The following is a 16,842-nucleotide window of genomic DNA, read 5'->3' as shown; positions in this document are numbered from 1 at the left end:
AGAGCCACTTCTCCAGCCCCTTTTGATATTTTATTAGAGAGGGTATTGTTAAATTGAGGAAGCTGGCTTTAATTCTCAATCCTCCTACTTCAACTTCCCAAGCTGCTGGGATTACAGGTGTGAGCCACCACTTAAAGACTCAGCCATTTTTCATGCCCTTGGACTGGCCTCTCATGCTTCCATTCCCTTTGGGGTCCTTTGGTCCCTCCTAGAACCTCTTGGGAATCCTCGGCATTGGTGTATCCAGGGAAAGTTTATGAAGGGGGAAGCATTCTGTTTTCAATGAGGAGGCCTTGAAAGTTGACACCTTCATCAAGTACTTAGCACTGTCACAGGATGGTGGATGAATGTAGTAGGCAGAGGAGGAGTGGGAGAGACTGTGACTCTGGGTCATTCAAAAAATCTGATATCTGGGCTGGGGATATAGCTCAGTTGGTAGAGTGCTTGCCTCACATGCACAAGGCCCTGGGTTCAATCCCCAGTACCACCAAAAAAAAAAAAAAGATTGATGTTTGGGGCTGGGGATGTGGCTCAAGCGGTAGTGCGCTCGCCTGGCATGCGTGCGGCCCGGGTTCGATCCTCAGCACCACATACCAACAAAGATGTTGTGTCCCCCGAAATCTGAAAAATAAATATTAAAAAATTCTCACTCTGAATTTAAAAAAAAATCTGATATCCCTCGAAGAATTAGTGAATTGGGGCACAAAAATGTCTGACGCTGCTCTTTACAAATAATTTTTTTTTTTATTGGCGATTATAAGAACCTTACAACATCGAGTACCTCATTTTTAGAGCTTTAGAAGCTTCCTGCTATGGTGGGTAGGCGAGAATAAAACTCACTCGTCGGGGACAGCGTGAACAAAGATTTTTAGGGAAGAAATACAAATATTTCAACTGAGGCAGGAGGATCACAGGTTCAAGGCCAGGCTCAGCAACTTAGTGAGGCCCTAAGCAACTTAAGACCCTGTCTCAAAAATTTTTAAAAAGGCTGCAGATGCAGCTCCGTGGTAAATCACCCCTGAGTTGAATTCCCTAGTACCCCAAAAAACCGAAAAAAAAATGTTATAACAAGTACATTAAAACAGTTAAATATCAACAAACATTTGGGGTGAAATTGGGGGCACGAGAGCCATTTTGCAGCCACATGACGTCACCGTTAACGGGCATGGCGTCATTCAGAAAGTCATTTGACCAGTGAGAGCACTGAGCAAAAAAACCTTCCTCCCTTAAGGTAGAGTTTAATCTGCGCATGCCTGGCCTAAATGAGAACGGATGCGCATGCTCTAGAGGGCTGAGGGGCGCGCGCAGGTCACGTGCAGTGGTGGTCAGCGCGCGCACCGCCTGCCCCGGAAGCGCTTGGCGCTTGGCGCGGCTGGGCAGTAAGATGGCGGCGGCGTGAGTTGCATGTTGTGTGAGGATTCCGGGGCCGCGGCGTCTCTCAGGCCCCGCCATGGCCGTCACCATCACTCTTAAAACGCTGCAGCAGCAGACCTTCAAGATCCGCATGGAGCCTGACGAGACGGTGCGGGCCGGGCCGGAGCCCAGGGGCGGGAGCGACGGGTGCCGGGGATAGGGTGGGGGCGGGGAGGCCGGGATCCAACGGGAGGGGCGGAGAGGACGGCACCGGCCGTCCTTGCCCACCCCCGCCCCTGCCTGTCGGACTTCCCGGATCCCCAGCTGGGCCTCGGCCCGGCACTCGGCGGCTCGGACCCTGCCCCTGAGCCAGTCTGGGGCTAGGCCCCACCCCCCCGGTGCCTGCCAGGCCCTGGCTCCGGTGTCAGCGCCCTCGCGGGGGGCGGGAACTAGGAGCTCGGGTTCCCAGCCCCGCTGCGCTGTCCGGGACCGGCGCCCCGCGCTGCCAGCTTTGCAGGTGTCTCCTTGGGTCATCGACGAGAGGATCTGCCAATAATGACTAAAAGATGCCGACTGATGATAATGACAATAAATGGTCTCTTAACAGTTTCGGTGGTCCGTGTTTGTTGGCCGTTTACTCTGTTCAAAAACGAGTGTCTGACTGTATTTGGCACTGTTTTGCACCATTACCACGTGAGAGAGAGACATTGAAGTTGTTCTTGGTGGTGCTGGGATGGAACCCAGGCTTTGCTACACCCTCAACACTTGTCCATTTTTCGTATTAAAAGAAACTTTTTTTTTTTTTTCCTAATCAGCTCAAGTATATTGACTTTTGGAAAGTTACTTAGTTTCTCTGTGCCTCAGTTTCCTCAAATGTAAAGAGACCCATGGTTTTCACTTCATACATTCTTTTTGAGGCTTAAAAAGTACAATACATGTACATTTACAAATAGTTCTAACAATTTAAAATCCCCTTAGTGAGTATTGATCACTGTTACTGCGGAATGTTTGAAGTGTGGAATATTTTATGTCACCTGAAATATGTTTTGCTTACATTAATGTCCTCACTGGGAAAGCAGGAACTTCTGTTGAGTTTTGTTTGAAACAGCCTCAGTGTCTAAAATACTACCTAGCACATAATAGGTATTCAGTAAGTGCTGTTAAATGGATGATTGAGTGAATTCAAATCTTAGCATGTTTGGATATGAAACCTCTCTGCTGTTAGGGCTTACGTCTTCTCCCTCAGCCAGAGGGAAGAGAGAATCTCAGGGTTTGCAATGACTGTTCCCCTCTCCCTTGCAGGTGAAGGTGCTGAAGGAGAAAATAGAAGCTGAGAAGGGCCGTGATGCTTTCCCAGTGGCTGGACAGAAACTCATCTATGCCGGCAAAATCCTGAGTGATGATGTCCCCATCAGGGACTACCGCATTGATGAGAAGAACTTTGTGGTTGTCATGGTGACCAAGGTGGGTAGATTAGCTGGGGAGCTGGTGAAGAGCCTGTGTGCCCAGGAGAGATTAGCCATGAACAGGGTGGGGCAAAGATGGGCTGGGATGTTAAGGCTTTATACAGCTGCTGACACCTTTTCTTTTCTTGCTACTGCAGGCCAAAGCTGGTCAGGGTACCTCAGCACCCCCAGAGGTCTCACCCACTGCTGTCCCAGAGTCCTCCATACCCTTCCCACCAGCGCCTGCCTCAGGCATGTCCCATCCCCCACCTACCACCAGAGAGGACAAGAGCCCATCGGAGGAGTCAGCCCCCATGACGTCCCCAGAATCTGTGTCAGGGTAAGACAGGGGCAACAGCCCCGCCTTGGGCCCTGTTCTCCAGGCACTTTTCAGCACCACACACGGAATCCCGTGCCCCTGGGGGGAGGGGGAGCCACCAGAAGACAGGGTCCGATTTCTCTCTCTTGAATTTGCAGCTCTGTTCCCTCTTCAGGTAGCAGCGGGCGAGAGGAAGACGCGGCGTCCACGCTAGGTGGGTGGGTGGTCCCCAGGGCAGAGGCAACTGGGTGCCCCAGCCATCCGCTGGGCCTTGGGAGGGCCTGGGAGATGCTTTTCCCTGTCCTTGGTGACCCAGGTCCTGCTGCTCCTTCCACAGTAACCGGCTCTGAATATGAGACGATGTTGACAGAGATCATGTCCATGGGCTATGAGCGGGAACGGGTCGTGGCTGCCTTGAGAGCCAGCTACAACAACCCCCACCGAGCTGTGGAGTATCTGCTCACGGTGAGGTGCTCCCCCTTCCCCACTTCAAGGGAGGCTACAGGCCTCATTGCCTTTATCAGTAGTCGGGGAACCCAATCCTGCCCCCTCTGGGTATGATTGTACCACAGAAGACTTCCCCCAGGAGGCTGGACATGAGTGGTGGGTGGGCTGCTGGAGGGCAGGGCTGAGGCCTCACCTGTTTGGTGCTAGGCTGGGCATGCAGGAGGGAAGCAACGGGTGTTCTGTGCATGAGAACTAAACTGGATCCCTGACAGGGAATTCCGGGGAGCCCTGAGCCAGAACATGGTTCTGTCCAGGAGAGCCAGGTGTCTGAGCAGCCAACCACAGAAGCAGGTGAGTGAACTGGGAAGTATGCATGTGGGGTGTGAGCTATCCACACATTTCCAGCCCTGAATGGGTATCTCACTACACCCTTTTCTGCTGTCAGCAGGAGAGAACCCTCTGGAGTTCCTGCGGGACCAGCCCCAGTTTCAGAACATGCGGCAGGTGATTCAGCAGAACCCAGCATTGCTGCCCGCCCTGCTCCAGCAGCTGGGCCAGGAGAACCCTCAACTTTTGCAGGTGTGGCCCCCGGGGGCAGAGGGAGCCATAGCAGGTACCATTTCCCCTTTCCTGGGGGTCCCACAACCCATCGTTTGAAGGAGAAAGCAGAGAGCTAAGCATAGGCCCCACCCCCTACCCTGGGATCTGTTGAGGTACCTAGTTGCATTTAATTCTCCTGACTACTCTTTGAGGTATGGGTGCATCCACATCACCCCGCACCCTACTAAAGAGGACAGAAGAAGCGTAGAGCAGCTTGTGTGCTTGGGGTCATGCAGCTGGAGGATGCTTGTCCAGGTCCTGGGCCCAGTCTCTGGCCTGGAGGAATGTAGCAAGTTCTTTTGGGTCCTTGAGGAAGTATCTACCTCTCCTGACCCAGGACACAGTCTATTGCTCCTCCCCCTACTACTTAGTCCTTTGTGCTGGTTCTTCCTCTCCCCTGTGTTCTTAATCTGTGCTCAGTCCTCCTGTTACCATCCTAGGGTCTTACTGTGTGGTGACCCTTCAGCCTACATAACAAACCCAGATCTCCCTGAATACTACTTTCATCCATTACTGACTTCACATCTCAATGAAAGTACTTTGTAGACTTCAGATATTCAAGAACAGACTTTCTTGTCTGTGCTTGGGTTGCCCAAGTCCCTAGCTCTGTGAATTTGCTGGGGATGAGCCCTACTCCTCCATCTAGCCCAGCCCCTGCCTCTATGGCTGCCTCATTTCCTCATCTCTTCCCTGAAACCCTTTTTGTGTGTGTGTGTGTGTGTGTGTATGTGTATGTATATGTATGTGTGTATGTGTGTACTGGGGATTGAACTTGCACTCCACCACTGAGCCACCTCCCTAGCCCTATTTTGTATTTTATTTAGAGACAGGGTCTCACTGAGTTGCTTAGGACCTTGCCATTGCTGAGGCTGGCTTTGACTCGTGATGCTCCTGCCTCAGCCTCCTGAGCCGCTGGGATTACAGGCGTGTGCCACCATGTCTGGCCCACCTGACACCTTGACAGCCTCCTCTGAGGCCTTTGTTTCTTTTTCTTTTTCTTTTCTTTTTAAGGTACTGGAGATTGAATCAGAGGTACTCTACCACTAAGCTATATTCCCATCACCTTTTATTTTTTCATTTTAAGATACGGTTTTGCTATTAAGTTGCAGAGGCTGACTTCAAGCTTGGGATCCTCCTGCCTCAGCCTCCTGATTCACTGGGAATCAGGATCACCACTCCCAGCTTTAAGGCCTTTTACTTCCACATAGTCCTTCTGATCCATTGTTCACTAAAAGCCCTATTCCTGAAAAAGCACTTTTTTCCTAAATGCGGAAATTGTTAGATATATACAAATGTAGAGATGCATCAGAATCTCTAGATTCTTAATACTCAGATGAGATAAATTTAAAATGTACATAGGGGCTGAGCTGTAGCTTAATGGTAGAGCGCTTGCCTAGCATGTTTTAGGTCTTGGGTTGGATTCTCAGCACTGCAAAAAAAAAAGTTACCCAGATCACATTTTTCCTGTTTAACTGTTACCACTACGACTTCCCATTGCACTGAAATAAAGTGCCTGGCCCCAGCCTTCCTCTGATCTCATGTCTTGCTTCTTCATCCTTCCTTTTCTTCTTCCCCCTTCCCTTTCTTGTCTGCTTGTTCTTGCCATGTGGGTATTATGTTTCTGAGACATGCCCAATTTTCATACCTCAGGATTTTTGTACTTGTTGCTTCTTTTATCTAGAGGGACTCTTATTCCCATGCCACAAACCACAAGCCCCTTCCACCTGGCCCTCAGTGGCTTTTTTTTTTTAAACCACTGAGCTACATCCCCAGCCCTTTTTATTTTGAGACAGGGTCTAAGTTGCCAAGACTGGCCTTGTACTTTATTTAATATTTATTTATTTTTGGTACTGAGGAATGAACCCAGGGAATACTCAACCACTGAGCCACATCCCCAGCCCTTTTTGTATTTTTATTTATTAGAGACAGGGTCTCGCTAAGTTGGTTAGGCCTGGCTAAATTGCTAAGGCTGGCTTTGAACTTGTGATCCTCCTACCTCAGCCTCCTGGGATTATAGGTATGTGCCACTGCACCTGGCACTGGCCTTATACTTTAGTCCTCCTGTCCTAGTCTCCCAAGAGGCTGGGATTAAGGGCTTGTACCACCCTGCCTGGCTCCCTCAATTAGCCCCATGTCTGCAGTTGTCTGGTCTTTTATTTGCTTGCATTTAATTCTCCTGACTACATCCCACCAGGACAGAGAGGGCTTCTTTCCATTATGTTGTGTTTAGAAGAAATAGACAACCTCTGAGTGTTTGTTGAATGAGTGGAAAAGCAAAAACTGTGTTGGGGACCTGGGGAGAAGGGACAAGAGACATGGATCACCATCTCTCCTCCGCCCTCTTCTACAGCAAATCAGCAGACACCAGGAGCAGTTCATCCAGATGTTGAATGAACCCCCTGGTGAGCTGGCAGACATCTCAGACGTGGAGGGGGAGGTGGGTGCCATAGGCGAGGAGGCCCCACAGATGAACTATATCCAGGTGACGCCGCAGGAGAAGGAAGCTATAGAGAGGGTAAGAGGCCTGGCTGGGGGGTGACCTCACTGGTGGGCAGCCCCCACACATATACCTGCTCACCCCTGCCCATCTTCCCACAGTTGAAGGCCCTGGGCTTCCCAGAGAGTCTGGTGATCCAGGCCTACTTCGCATGTGAAAAAAACGAGAACTTGGCTGCCAACTTTCTCCTGAGTCAGAACTTTGATGACGAGTGATGCTGGGAGGCCAGGCCGCCCACCGTCCCCACCCCACCCCACCCCACCTCCACAAAAGTTTTATAAAAGAAAAAAGTATATATATATATTCATGTTTATTTAAGAAGTGGAAAAAAATCAAAAACCTTGCAAAAAAAACCAAAAAAAACAAAAAACAAAGCCTAGCTTCCCACCCTCCTAAAGTGGCCCTCATTCCCATCTTGGTCTAAGAAGACCCAGGCCAGACAGCTGTCCCCATCCTCCTTTTCTGCCCAGCCTGCTCAAAAGTTGCTGGCAGGACCAGGAGGCGACAGATGGGCCCCTCTTGGCCTCTGTCCCAGCTCCCTGCAGCCAGATGGAGAGGCGGCTGCTTGCTTCCCCATCCCCCGAAGCGCCCCTGAGGACCCTCCCACCCCTCCCTCTTCCAGGATGAGGGGAAGCTGGAGCCCCAAACTTTGATCCTCTATTGGAGTGGCCTAAATCTTTCCATCTGGGGTGAGCCCCGAGAGGCCCGAGGCCCCCTTCCCAGTCTGGCCTTGGCCTCCAGCCTGCAGAAGAGCTAACAGCCCTGGAGGCCAAGGCCACCCCCACCTCAGAACAGAACCGTGTCTCTGATAAAGGTTTTGAAGTGAATAAAGTTTTAAAAACCAGCCCTAACAATGGTCCTTGCCTGCTGGGGCCTCCCAGGCCAGCTTGCCTGGGTCTGGGAGCTAGCTGGGCACAGGAGATGCAGAAATGCCAACAAGGGGGAGAGGGGCCTGTGAGCTCCTGCAGATGGGGCCCCAGTGTCTCCTCCCCCTTGAAGCTGTCTCATTCCCAGGCCTTGGGCCCTGGCCCCAGCTCAGCCTTGGAAGGGCTGCTTCTCCCTGCCCCCCACCATCATCATGGCACTCTGTTTTGGCTGCACTTCCCCCCTGGTAATTGGCTAATTACTGGAGATTAATGTTGGTAAACAGAAGCCTTCTTCTCTGCTGCCATCTGCTCCTCCATTATTTGCCCATCACATCTCCCTTTCTTTTCCTCTGAAGCCCCCCGTTAGTGGTCTATCATCCCAGTATGAACAGAGCCAGTTGTGGGAATCCCTAGTCCCAGGTTTCAGGGAAGAAACCAGGGGACCCTGGGAGGCAATTTGAGTGAGTCACAGCCTTTTGAGGTGGATCTGTCAGGCAGCAGGCTTTATTGGGAAGACAGCTCAGGAGCTGGGGGCCCCAGCGGCTACTGTGTCCTGTGCTGCTGCAGCAGAAGCCAATGCAGCAGCTCTCGCCTCCTTCTTCTGTCTTTGTTTTTCTTCCTTGAGGCGCTTTCGCTGCTGCTTCTCTAGGTCCTGTAGCAGCTCCTGGAAGCGGGTGCTTCTTGGGTCCACGTGGTAGCCCAGGCGCTCTTGGGCCTCAGCCTGCAGTCGGGCCCTCCTCTCCTTGTCTGCCTGCACCTTCTCCCAGCGTTCCCGCTGCTGCTGTCGCCAGTTCTCAATCATCTGTGGCATCTTGGCCATGCATTCTGCAATGTGCTGCTCCCTGCAGGGGAAGGAGGGAGGGCAATGAGGGCAGGGACACTGCCAGAGCAGACCTCCACACACACCAGGCCTCTGCCCACCACCTGCCTCTCCCAACTCCACTGTGGTGAAAAACATGAGAAGACTATTCGTTGCCATTAACTGTCGGGAAAAGTACTTGACAAGTGAAGAAACAGACATGAAGGTCTGTGTAACTTGTGTGTGAACTTGAGCACAAGGGTGGGCCAAGCTCCAAAAATCCCCAGGGGTTGATGCCAAGTCAGCCCAACATTTCATTGAGCTGTCTACTGAGCCATCCAAGTGCCATTCCCGTAGATAACTTCACTCCTCCATTCCAGACTTCATGGAGTACCTACTGTATGCCAGGTCCAATTCTAGGCACAGGAGTGTAGGCAAGAAACATTGGACGTTTCCATCCAGTCCTGTGAATTTGTAGATACCCATGATAGCCCCATTTCAAGAATTAGAAAAGTGAAACTGAAGAATTAACTCCGGAGCCTGGGTTATCTAGGGGGAGGGGCAGAGATACTGGAGACCTAGCTGCACCATTGACTGCCAATGTGATTGGACATCTAACTTTCCCAAGCCTGTCTCTAAAATGAGTGATGTTCTCCTCTAAGGCTGTTGGAAGGACAAGAAGATTAAACACTAGGAACACACTTGACCAGGCCCCTCCCCCAGGAAGTAGCAACAACCAGATGCACCCAATCGCACTTCCATTCTTCCCTAAAATCTAATCCTTCAGATCGGCTTCCAAATCCGACTTCTGGGTTCCAGGTCCGGAGTTGAGGTCACAACCTCACTTCCCATTCTTTCCTAGCCACAGTGGGCTCCTGGCTATTCCTTAAAACACGATTCCATCTCAGGACCTTTGCACCAGTTGCTTCTCTACCTGAAATCGCTCCATACTGCCTGATCACCCAGGGCCCTGCTTAAACATCACCTTCTCAGATGCACCCCAGGTTTCCAAAACCGAAGTCGTCCTCCAGAATGCAACCCACCCTGTTTATCTTCCTAACGGTCTTTTGTTGCCATCTAAAACTATCTTGTCTGTTTTGTTCCCTGCTATGTCCTTAGCGCCTAGGACAGGTCATTGACATAGTAAGGCTCAGTAAACATCTGCAGATGAGTTTTGCAGTTACGTGAGCATGCGCTTAAGTCCTCGCCCCCTACCGAGCGTGCCCAGTTTACCCACGAACGGCGGGCCACTGAGGGCAGCCCCGAGCCTTCCTGCACACACGCACCTGGCCTGACGCTTCTGCTCCTCAGCCAATTGCTTCACCCGCAGCGACTCCTGCATGGTTGCCAGGCTTGGGTACCATTCTTGCTCCTCGGCCTCCAGCTCGCGCAGCTGTTCTGGAGACGGCCACAGTGAACCGGGGGCTACTCCAGAGGCAGCGCCGTGTCGTGCGAATTGTTTGGCTGCGTAGCGCGGCCCCAGCTGCCAGCGCGGGGTCAGCGGGTGCTCTGGGTCTGGCCACCAGGGACCCGAAGAGCGGCGTGGGGGTGGCGGCGCCCGGTAGCTACGGGAGCCCGGGCCCAGGGTCACCGACAACCCAAATAGGGTGCGCGTCTGCCGCCAGGGCGCCGCCATCTTGCTTGTGTGGGGTCCTCGCGAACAGCCGGGCTGACCACGGCACTGCCTGAGCGCGAGGTGTTTTGGAGCCCCGGCAGGGCCAGAGGGCGACCCTTGTGTGTGTGTGTGTGTGTGTGTGTGTGTGTGTGTGTGTGTGTGTGTGTGTGTGTGTGTGTGTGTGTGTGTGTGTGGCGCGAGGTGTTTTGGAGCCCCGGCAGGGCCAGAGGGCGACCCTTGTGTGTGTGTGTGTGTGTGTGTGTGTGTGTGTGTGTGTGTGTGTGTGTGTGTGTGTGTGTGTGTGTGTGTGTGTGGCGCGAGGTGTTTTGGAGCCCCGGCAGGGCCAGAGGGCGACCCTTGTGTGTGTGTGTGTGTGTGTGTGTGTGTGTGTGTGTGTGTGTGTGTACGTTTTATACGTCTCCAAGTATAGCTTTAAGCTTTGTGTGTGTGTGTGTGTGTGTGTGTGTGTACGTTTTATACGTCTCCAAGTATAGCTTTAAGCTTTATTTAAACAGATATTTATTAAAGTGACACTTTGGTCTTACGTATTTAAAATAGCATTTAATTTTTTATTTTAAAATCTATTTTCAATTTTTTTTTTCTGGGAAGGTATGCAGGATCTTGTACAATCTAGGCAAGCGCTCTTATCACCGAGCTACACCCTCCAGCCCTAATTTTTACTTATATTTTACCAGTATTTTAAAAAATCGGTACATTACAGTTGTACATACAGTTGTACATAACATTCATTGTTACGTATTCTCACTTGCGCACAATACCTAATTTTTATTTTATTTTTAATTTTTTTAAATATTTATTTAGTTGTAGATGAACACATAGTATCTTTATTTATTTTTATGTGGTGCTGAGGATCAAACCCAGTGCCTCACACACGCAAGGCAAGCGCTTTACCACTGAGCTACAACCCCAGCCCCTAATTTTTATTTTATTTTATTTTTTTTTCTAATTTTTATTTTAAACAATCATTTATGGGCTGGGGTTGTGGCTCCCCTAGCATGGGCGAGGCCCTGGGTTCGATCCTCAGCACCACATAAAAATAAATAAGTAAAATAAAGGTATTGTGTCCAACTACACTAAAAAGTGTATTTAAAAAAAAATCCCACAATCATATATATACTTACTTGAAACATGAATATTTCAATATTAAATCTGGGCATGATAATGCATGCCTGTAATCCCAGGGGCTCCGGAGGCTTGAGACAGGAGGATCAAAGCCAGCCTCAGCAAGGGTGAGGCACTTAGCAAGACCCTGTCTCTCAATAAAATACAAAATAGGACTGGCGTTGAGTGTCCCTGAGTTCAATCCCCAGTCCCCCTACAAAAAATAAAAATAAATTTAAAAAATTCAAGGACCTAACTACATTTTGCCTTATACTTTATTTATTTATTTACTTTTTTAGAGAGAGAGAGAGAGAATTTTAATACTTATTTTTTAGTTCTCGGCGGACACAACATCTTTGTTGGTATGTGGTGCTGAGGATGGAACCGGGACTGCACGCATGCCAGGCCAGCGCGCTACGCTTGAGCCACATCCCCAGCCCTGCTTTATACTTTAAATTGAATATTTAGATTCTATTTTATGTTAGAGTAGAACATTTAAATGTTGAACACTTCCTTAAATGCTGTTGATGGCATTAAGTATTTATTCCTGCTCCATTTTACTTTTTAAAATTTGATTTTTGGGGGGGGGCTGGGGATGTGGCTCAACTGGTACCTCGCTCGCCTGGAGTGTGTGCGGCCCGGGTTCGATCCTCAGCACCACATACCAACAAAGATGTTGTGTCCGCGGAGAACTAAAAAATAAATATTAAAAATTCTCTCTCTCTCTCTCTCTCTTAAAAAAATTTTTTTTGATTTTTTTTTTTTTTGATACCAGGGATTGAAACCAAGGGCACTTAACCACTGAGCCACATCCCCAGCCCTTTTTTGTATTTTAATTAGAAACAGGGTCTCAATGAGTTGCTTAGTGCCTTACCATTACTGAGGCTGGCTGTGAACTCATGATCCTCCTTCCTCAGCTTCCCAAACTGCTGGTATTACAGGCGTGCATTCCGGCACCTAGCATGTGCAAATATATTTTTGTTTGCAAAGGAATCTCATTGTGTTGTTTAGGATGGTTTGAAACTCTTGAACTCAATGCATTCTCCCTACCTTGGCATTTCCTGTAACTGGGGCTATTATAGACAGGTCACCATGCCTGATTTATTTTTTATTTTATTAGAATTATTTAATTGTTTATTTTTTGTTTTCTGATGCTGGAAATTGAACCCAGGTCCTCATATGTGCTAAGCACGTACTATACCACTGAGCTACATCCCCAGTGTAATCCAATGTTTTATGGTGAAAAGTGTTTAAAATGATTGATTAAGATGTCGAAAGCAAATACTATCTTTAAAAATATTTTTTTTTTCAGCATTAAAAAGGAATGAAGTCAGGTGCAGTGGCACTCCTTTAAAACCCCAGCTACTCCCAAAGCTGAGGCTGGAGGATCACAAGTTCAAGGCCAGTCTGGACAACTTAGTGAGACCCTGTCTCAAATTTTAAAAAAAAGGGGGGGGGGCTAAGGGTGTGGCCTAGCAGTACAGCACTTGTCTAGCATGTTCAAGTTCCATGGATGAACATTATGCTAATGAAACAGGCTAGTCACAAAAGGATAAACATTGTGTGATTCCACCCCTCTGAGGTTACTAGAGTAGCTGAGTTCATGGGGACAGAAGGTAGATCGAGGTCCTCAGGACCTGAGCAGGTGGCTGGGGAAATTATTGCTTAATGAGTGCAGAATTTTTGTTTGGTGTGATGAAAAAGTTCTGTAAATTGATAAAGATGATGATTGCACACCAATTGAATGTATGTAATGCCACCAAATTGTACTCAAGAGCCGGGTGAAGTGGCACACATACATACACTCAAAGGATCAAAAGTTCAAGACTAGCCTGGGCAACCTAGCAAGACCCTCTCTGAAAATGAGAAGGTCTGGGATTGTAGCTCAGTGATAGAGTGCTTGCCTACCTTGTGCAAGATCAGGGGCTCCATCCCCTGAGGAACCCAGCCTAATTCCATTTTAAGATTGGGAGCCATCTCGTCGTGACAAAGTTATGAAAAGTTAATTTCTATTTTACTGTAATTACGGAGATTTCTAAACTTGTTTGAAATTCCTGCCTGTGCCTTGAATTCACCCATGTCCGGGTCTCCTTGACCAGATAACAACTCTCTCTAACTCTTAGTGGCTCCTCATAAATTCTCACTCCCCTGTCCAGATAACAACCCTCTCTGAAACCTCAGCAGCGCCTCATAAATTCTGATGTTGGGATCTGAATTTACTCCATACCTTGAAATAGCATGCCATGTAGATCATTTACCTGCTGCCTGCCTTTGTATTATGCTTGTCAAAATCTTGTTAGCTGTAAGTTCTCAAGACGCCCCCCTTTGCAACTTTTTGTGCTATAAAACCTTTTTTTCTGGAGAGCTGGAGGCTGTTCTCTGGCCCAAGTTTCAGGTGAGACAGTCGCTGGCCAGCTTTTATGTACACAATACAAGCTAGCTTTAATTTGATCTAAAATTGGAGTCAGTGTTCTTTTCTTGTGTCATAGTTCAACACCACAGTGTCTTTTTTTTTTTTTTTTTTTTGGTGCTAGGGATTGAACTCAGGGGTGCTTAACCACTGAGCCCAGTCCCAGCCCCTTTTTTTTTTTTTTATATTTTAAATTTTTATCTAGACACAGGTTTTCAAATTTTTTTTTCCATTTTGTAAAATCATATAAATGGTCCCAATTTTCATTTACAGTTGAAAAATCCTGGTGTTTATGGGTGTGCACACCTTCAGGAGTCACCAGTGAAGAAAAGCAAGGCAGCAGTTGTTCTGACTTCAGGGTGGGAGCCACCTCTGGCAGGACGAGAGACATCTATGACAACGGGTTTGTTTGGTAACATGTCTCTTAGCTGATCATTCCAGTCTGTTTGCTTTTCTGTATCTGGGCGACATTCACCGTTATTTCCTGACTTGGGTTATAGTGATTCCTGAATAATAATCATTAAGTTGTCCATCACTTGATATACGTGTGTTGTACACTTTTCTGTAGACTCATATCTCACAATTTAAAAAATAAAAACACAGCTGCTGGGTGTAGCTCAGTGAGGGGCACATCCTTATGGCCAGTCTGGACAACTCAGTGAGACCTTGTTTCAAAACAAAATAAATAAATAGATAGATAGATAAAATTAAGATTGATAAAATTAAGATAGATAAAATTAAAATGACAATAAGTGTCAGTCCCACTGTCTCCCATCCCCTAATTCCCGGAACCCCTTGACTCCAATTTAAATACGTAAATGTTTATTTAAAATAGAAGGAATGGTGGCACATGCTTGTAATCCCAGAGACCACGAAGGCTGAGGTGGGAGGATCTCAACTTCAAGGCCAGCCTGGAAAAACATACCAAGATCTTATCTCAAAATAACAACAACAACAACAACAAAAAGTGGGGGAGGGGGGCTTGGATGGATGTTGCTGGGTGGTAGAGCCCTTGCCCAGCCACTGAGCTAAATAAAAATAAATAAATAAAATAGGAGAAGGAAAGAGAAGTCAGTGTCTAACAAGGAGAGGTTCGTTTAGCAAGATGGAGGTGGTGACAGCTGCCCAACAGCATGCTCCCGGCCTCCGAAGCTGCACATGGAAAACGGACTAAAATGGTAAATGCCTGTTTTTTGCCATAATTCCAAACAAAACAAGAACAAGGGCTGGGGATGCAGTTCATTGGTTGGGCCCTCACCTAATATTAGTGATGCCCTGGGCTCCATCCCCAGCACTGCAGAAGGAAAAAGAAAAACCAAAGTGTACTCTCCACGGTCACCTAATTGCACAGTGCAGCTCTAAGGGTGTCCTGGAGAGTGGCTTCGTAACGTCCTAATTGATGGTGTTAAGGAATCACTTGACAAGGACAGGAGAGTAGCCATTTATATCATTGCCCAGGCTGGGGTTGTGGCTCAGTGGTAGAACACTTGCCTAGCATGCATAAGGCACTGGGTTCGATCCCCAGCACCACATGAAAATACTAAAAAAACAAAACAAAAATAAAATATATCATTGCCCAGATTTAACAGAGTAACACTTGGTTCTTTTTTTCCTCCCTTTTGCACTGCTGGGGGTGGAACCCAGGGCCTCTGCAGCTAGGCAAGTGGCTACCACTGAGCTATCTGCCACTCTCCCCTCAGTATGCAGGAATCTATCTTTTGGTGCCAGGGATTGAACCCAGGGGTGCTTAACCACGGAGCCACATCCCCAGCCCTTTTTACTTTTTATTTTGAGACAGGGTCTTGCTAAGTTGCTTAGAGCCTAGCTAAGTTGATGAGGGTGGCCTTGAACTTGTGATCCTCCTGCCTCAGCCTCCTGAGCCACTGGGATTTCAGGCCTGCTCCATAGGTGCCCGGCTGTATATGTATTTTTTTTTTCTAAGCTGTCAATGGACCTTTATTTTAGTTATTTATATGTGGTGCTGAGAATTGAACCCAGTGCCTCACACATATTAGGCAAATGCTTTGCCACTGGGCTACACCCCCAGGCTTGCATATATATATATTTTTTTTTTTTTTAATTTTTTTTTAATATTTATTTTTTAGTTTTTTTAGTTCTCGGCAGACACAACATCTTTGTTGGTATGTGGTGCTGAGGATCGAACCCGGGCCGCACGCATGCCAGGCAAGCGCGCTACCACTTGAGCCACATCCCCAGCCCCTTGCATATATATTTTTAAAAAAGGAAATTCTTTTGAATGAAACTTGACTGATACTATTAAAGCCTCCTTCAATGCCACCTCTTTCCCTCCTTGCTCTTGGCAACAGTAAGTTTCTTTGAAATTAGTTTATTCTTCCAAGACCAGCCTTGCCTGCTCTAGATGTAGCTCTTTGGTAATAGTATACAATGTATATTTATTTTTAACAATTTACATAAAGGGTATCCAGTGTGTCTGGTTTGCAACTTATCTTTCTTACTTAACTTCCTGCTTTTCATGTGTCCATGGAGATCCCCATATCTCCAAGGTACCCACTTTGAGGGTCACTGAACACCTTACTGATTCAGGAAATCAATGAGATGATGGTCTTCAACCACGTGAGTTTTATCTCTTTATCTAGTTCTAGATTTACAACTATAGAAAGAATGATTCGTAGAAAAAAAAATTTTTTTGTACCAGCGATTGAACCCAGGGGTTCTTAACCATCAAGCCACATCCCCAGCCTTTTAAAAAATATTTTATTAGAGACAGGGCCTCACTGAGTTGCTTAGTGCCTCACTGAGTTGCTTAGTGCCTCGCTAAGTTGCTGAGGCTGGCTTTGAACTCGAAATCCTCCTGCCTCAGCCTCCTGAGCTGCTAGGATTACAGACATGTGCCACCGTGCCCGGTGTGGAAAACTTTTTTAATTTAAAAGGTGTGTTATTGGGCTGGAGTTGTAATTCAGCGCTAGAGCGCTTGCTTCATACGGATGAGGCACTGGGTTCAATCCCCAGCACCACATATAAATAAGCAAATAAAATAAAGGTCATCAACAACTAAAAAATATATTTAAAAATAAAAAAGTTCTGTATTTAAAATTTTTTTTTGTAGTTGTAGATGGACAGCATGACTTTATTTAATTATTTATTTTATGTGGTGCTGAGGCTCAAACCCAATGCCTCACACATGCTCGTCAAACGCTCTGCCACTGAGCTACAGCCCCAGCCCAAAAGTTGTGTCTTTTTAAAAAAATTTGTGGGAAAATACACATAAATTTAACTGTTTTACACACACACACCCCATGCTGGGGATTGAAGCCAGGGCATTGTACTACTGAGCTACGTCCCCAGTCCTTTTAATTTCTTTCTTTCTTTTCTTTTTTTTTGGGGGGG

At 47.6% G+C, this 16,842-nt stretch overlaps 2 protein-coding genes and 1 non-coding gene across 7 annotated transcripts; 2 read left to right on the top strand and 1 right to left on the bottom strand.

The window, feature by feature from the left end:
* Positions 1–417: 417 nt before the first annotated feature.
* On the top strand, positions 418–490 carry Trnav-cac (transfer RNA valine (anticodon CAC)). Its single transcript has one exon. It is a non-coding gene; the product is annotated as a tRNA-Val (tRNA).
* An 849-nt stretch (positions 491–1,339) lies between these two features.
* On the top strand, positions 1,340–14,013 carry Rad23a (RAD23 nucleotide excision repair protein A). Of its 5 annotated transcripts, none has more exons than XM_077796370.1 (9): positions 1,340–1,522; positions 2,656–2,817; positions 2,957–3,138; positions 3,276–3,331; positions 3,455–3,582; positions 3,837–3,915; positions 4,010–4,143; positions 6,515–6,679; positions 13,747–14,013. In XM_077796370.1, exons 1-9 carry the CDS (start codon positions 1,451–1,453, stop codon positions 13,903–13,905), a joined length of 1,137 nt encoding a protein of 378 aa, XP_077652496.1. In that variant the 5' UTR covers positions 1,340–1,450; the 3' UTR covers positions 13,906–14,013. The 5 variants fall into 5 exon arrangements, with proteins under 5 accessions (XP_077652496.1, XP_077652497.1, XP_077652500.1 ...); XM_077796371.1 differs by having other exon boundaries at positions 1,341–1,522; positions 4,013–4,143; XM_077796374.1 differs by lacking the exon at positions 13,747–14,013 and adding an exon at positions 6,763–6,902 and having other exon boundaries at positions 1,342–1,522; positions 6,515–6,614.
* Gadd45gip1 (GADD45G interacting protein 1) lies at positions 8,014–10,051 on the bottom strand. Its single transcript, XM_077796376.1, has 2 exons — positions 9,613–10,051; positions 8,014–8,369 (listed from the first exon to the last, which is right to left on the bottom strand). Exons 1-2 carry the CDS (start codon positions 9,960–9,962, stop codon positions 8,048–8,050), a joined length of 672 nt encoding a protein of 223 aa, XP_077652502.1. The 5' UTR covers positions 9,963–10,051; the 3' UTR covers positions 8,014–8,047.
* Positions 14,014–16,842: the final 2,829 nt, after the last annotated feature.

Source organism: Urocitellus parryii, chromosome 3 (genome assembly GCF_045843805.1).
Source record: "Urocitellus parryii isolate mUroPar1 chromosome 3, mUroPar1.hap1, whole genome shotgun sequence".
Taxonomy (NCBI): domain Eukaryota; kingdom Metazoa; phylum Chordata; class Mammalia; order Rodentia; family Sciuridae; genus Urocitellus; species Urocitellus parryii.
Note: the sequence above shows the minus strand (reverse complement) of the source record. Positions and strands in the feature narration are given on the sequence as shown.

What these genes read in the sequence shown, in the direction of transcription:
- Rad23a (XM_077796370.1), top strand. Translation starts at nt 1,451, where the DNA reads ATGGCCGTCACCATCACTCTTAAAACGCTGCAGCAGCAGACCTTCAAG. An exon ending in TGGTTGTCATGGTGACCAAG is followed by an intron (nt 2,818 to 2,956) that starts GTGGGTAGATTA and finishes TTGCTACTGCAG; the next exon opens with GCCAAAGCTGGTCAGGGTAC. An exon ending in AGAAGGAAGCTATAGAGAGG is followed by an intron (nt 6,680 to 13,746) that starts GTAAGAGGCCTG and finishes TTTCATTTACAG; the next exon opens with TTGAAAAATCCTGGTGTTTA.
- Gadd45gip1 (XM_077796376.1), bottom strand. Translation starts at nt 9,962, where the DNA reads ATGGCGGCGCCCTGGCGGCAGACGCGCACCCTATTTGGGTTGTCGGTG. An exon ending in GAGCAGAAGCGTCAGGCCAG is followed by an intron (nt 8,370 to 9,612) that starts GTGCGTGTGTGC and finishes CTTCCCCTGCAG; the next exon opens with GGAGCAGCACATTGCAGAAT.